The following is a 2861-nucleotide window of genomic DNA, read 5'->3' on the forward strand; positions in this document are numbered from 1 at the left end:
TAAAAGTCATGAGAATAGTGAGTTGCTTTTATTTCTTTGGAGACTCTGTATTTAACAGTTTGGCTTCTTCATTTCTTTCTATAAAGATGACCTAGAAATATGTTACCATTCCAACATCATTTGAGTCTCCAGAAACAGGACTCCTTAAGGATCAACCAAGGGTATTTGATTCTTTGCAATGATGTTGAATTATGAGACATGTTAGTCTTCTCAAAGGCAAGGCAGATGAGCCATCTGTTATACCACATGCCTAAAAAATGTCAAGTAGTGAATGAGCGTTAAGTATGATTTAGTCATCAATTATTTAATGAACATGTTCTGACGGGGAAGGGATAATTCCTCAGTAATACGAGCACTGGTTAAATCAAGGGTGATTCTTCTTAAGGTTGGTATTTGGGAGTTTATTCCTCTGTTCTGATCATAACACTATTCATCCATTTTCTCCTGTTTTGGTCAGTGAATTTAGAAACATGAGCATCCACTGAATAAGGACTGTAGAGCCGTCTTCGGCTGAGGAAATTTCATTTGGGCAAGATGGGACTGCACCTGAAACCTTAGGAAAATATGAGTAGATATCACTATGGACAACTGATTCTTCTTGGGATGTGGAAAAAGTGGCATCAACATCCACAGTTCAAATGACAGTTGTTGGTGTATCAATCACCATTCCTGGTTTATGACAATGTGTCATTGTCACTGGTGTTCAACAAAGGTTCTATGGATAAAATATGGTCCATGATAGGTTTAGAAGAAACAGGAGCAGCAGACGTTAGGTTTCCCGTGGTGATGGATAGGGAAGGGTCTTGAACTGGGCTTGTTTAAAAGAAGTAGGTACAAGGTGATCTAGTGGACGATAAGTAGAAAGATGGAAGGATGTCCACTATCTATTGTGATCCACTGGATAGGGTTACTGCTTCAGAGCTGACGGGAGAAGTAGGGGAGTCTGCTGTGACAGGGTTGACCTGGTTTGCAATATGAAGCTCTTCGATGGGAACTGGAGAGATGATTGGATTGCCTTCAGGGCCAGAGACTCCGATGGGAGCATGCTGTTCCTGGGAGTCAGGATTACTGTCTGACACTTTGTATCCTGATTTATTATCCCAAAGCCTGAAGCTGGTACTTTGTTTCTCATGTAATTGTTGAAGACATTTTACTAAGACTGGAAATGCAATGTCCTTATAGTTTGAAACTTGCTTTTTGATGGCCCACCATTTATCTCGAAGCCACTGTGGGGAACGGACACTGCTCCAACCCTTAGCCAAGAGGTCCCAGTGAATGTCACTTTCATCAGCCACATCAAGTTCTGCTAACCTCAGGATGAGAGTCACTCCATCTTTCCTGGTCCACTCAATTCCCCCACTCTGTTTCCAGTTCAGGTACGTGAGCCATTTAGATCGACACTGCTTAGCCGAGCGGGTGCAGACTCGTTGAGCTACAGCAGTCCAGGGCACACCCTTGGTGACTTGTTCACCCGGATTGGTCTTTGTCAATTCATGAACCACCTCTGCAAGTGTTCTTTCTTCTTCTTCTGCCCATTTACCCGTCTTGTGTGTGTCATTCATAAGTTGGTACCGACGTTTAACAGAAGATACACTTCTGCCTAGCGCTGCTCCAATTGATGCCCAGTCATTGCCGTGCTGGTGACAGAGCTCCTTGAACTTCTCAGTTTCTTCAGTTGTGTACTTTCCCTTGTGGTTTCCGTCGTCATACATGCGAATCACTCTTCTATAGACAGAAAACAAAGGCCGGTTCAGACCCCGTGCTATAGACCTGTAGAAGTTCCTTCTTTCGCATTTTGACATCTTAAAGATGATTTCTGAAACGTCATTTATTCCATTTGCCATCATATAGCATTCAATATTGCTTGTCAAAATTTCAGTTTCTTCTTTGGACCACATCCCCAGCTTCCACTTATGCTCCTGAATGGTTGCAGTAGTCTTATATTTTTTACCTCTGGACCACCCTTGATTAACTACTGAATCATCCTCATCATCCAAAGGAGATGCTTCATCTGGTTTGTAATTCTGTAAAGTTGAGACCTGCATCATACGTCGCTCAGTAAGCTCCTTTGCCACATCTGAGGTCACCATCATGGCCCTCTCAGAGCTGTGATCTTTTTCAGGTAGATGGAATGCAACAATTGGCACACAAGGAGTTGAGTCAACCTTAGGGGACAAACGAAGCCTCTTATGCAGAGGTTCAGTAGGATCTTGTATCTCATCAACTTCGTTCTGAAGGCAAAGAATGGCTTCCTTGTCTGTGTCATGAGTGACCAACGAGTTCACAATTTCTGGTGTTGGTGCCTCAGAACTGTCTTCAAGTATGTTCATCCTCAAATCTAGTTAGAGTTTGGACCAGCTACAACATTTCTGATAGAATCAAGTCACCCTGCCTTAATCTTAACACAAAATTGATGCTATCTGTAACACTTGCCTGCTTGGTTTCCAAAAATCCCAGCCTGGAGATTCCAGAGAATATCGAACTATAGGAAGCAGACACTGTTGAGACTAACAGTAGCTAGAGCGCATGAGTGGGAAGAGGCTCTGGAAATGGGTCTGCACTTAAGGCTGTTTGAAATGCTTTATCTTTTATCCTTTCTCCTGTTCCAGTTTGGTACGTCTCACTGAGGATCAATCTGACAGTACAGCTTAGCTTTAAATGGATCCAAGAAAATCAAGCACGATAATTTCAGAGAATTGCAGATTTCATCTCAATATGCAATACAATGCTGAAAAAGAAAAATATTAATTATCCATTAAGTCTTAGAATGAGTCTATGTTTACTTAAAATGCAGTGCTTTCATCACACAAGTACCAAAACTGAAATGAACAAACATAAGAATTTCACATACATATATGGAA

At 41.8% G+C, this 2861-nt stretch overlaps 1 protein-coding gene across 1 annotated transcript; it reads right to left on the bottom strand.

Moving 5' to 3' along the window:
- Positions 1-907: 907 nt before the first annotated feature.
- On the bottom strand, positions 908-2330 carry LOC103749638 (cyclin-D-binding Myb-like transcription factor 1). The gene is made up of 3 exons (XM_029555750.1): positions 2222-2330; positions 1157-2122; positions 908-1050 (listed from the first exon to the last, which is right to left on the bottom strand). The coding sequence occupies exons 1-3, from the start codon at positions 2328-2330 to the stop codon at positions 908-910; spliced, it is 1218 nt and encodes a 405-aa protein (XP_029411610.1).
- Positions 2331-2861: the final 531 nt, after the last annotated feature.

This window comes from Nannospalax galili, unplaced genomic scaffold (genome assembly GCF_000622305.1).
Source record: "Nannospalax galili isolate Female #2095 unplaced genomic scaffold, S.galili_v1.0 scaffold586, whole genome shotgun sequence".
Classification (NCBI taxonomy): domain Eukaryota; kingdom Metazoa; phylum Chordata; class Mammalia; order Rodentia; family Spalacidae; genus Nannospalax; species Nannospalax galili.

What these genes read in the sequence shown, in the direction of transcription:
- LOC103749638 (XM_029555750.1), bottom strand. Translation starts at nt 2,330, where the DNA reads ATGAACATACTTGAAGACAGTTCTGAGGCACCAACACCAGAAATTGTG. An exon ending in TTGCCTTCAGAACGAAGTTG is followed by an intron (nt 2,123 to 2,221) that starts ATGAGATACAAG and finishes CATTCCATCTAC; the next exon opens with CTGAAAAAGATCACAGCTCT. An exon ending in GGACATTGCATTTCCAGTCT is followed by an intron (nt 1,051 to 1,156) that starts TAGTAAAATGTC and finishes TGACTCCCAGGA; the next exon opens with ACAGCATGCTCCCATCGGAG.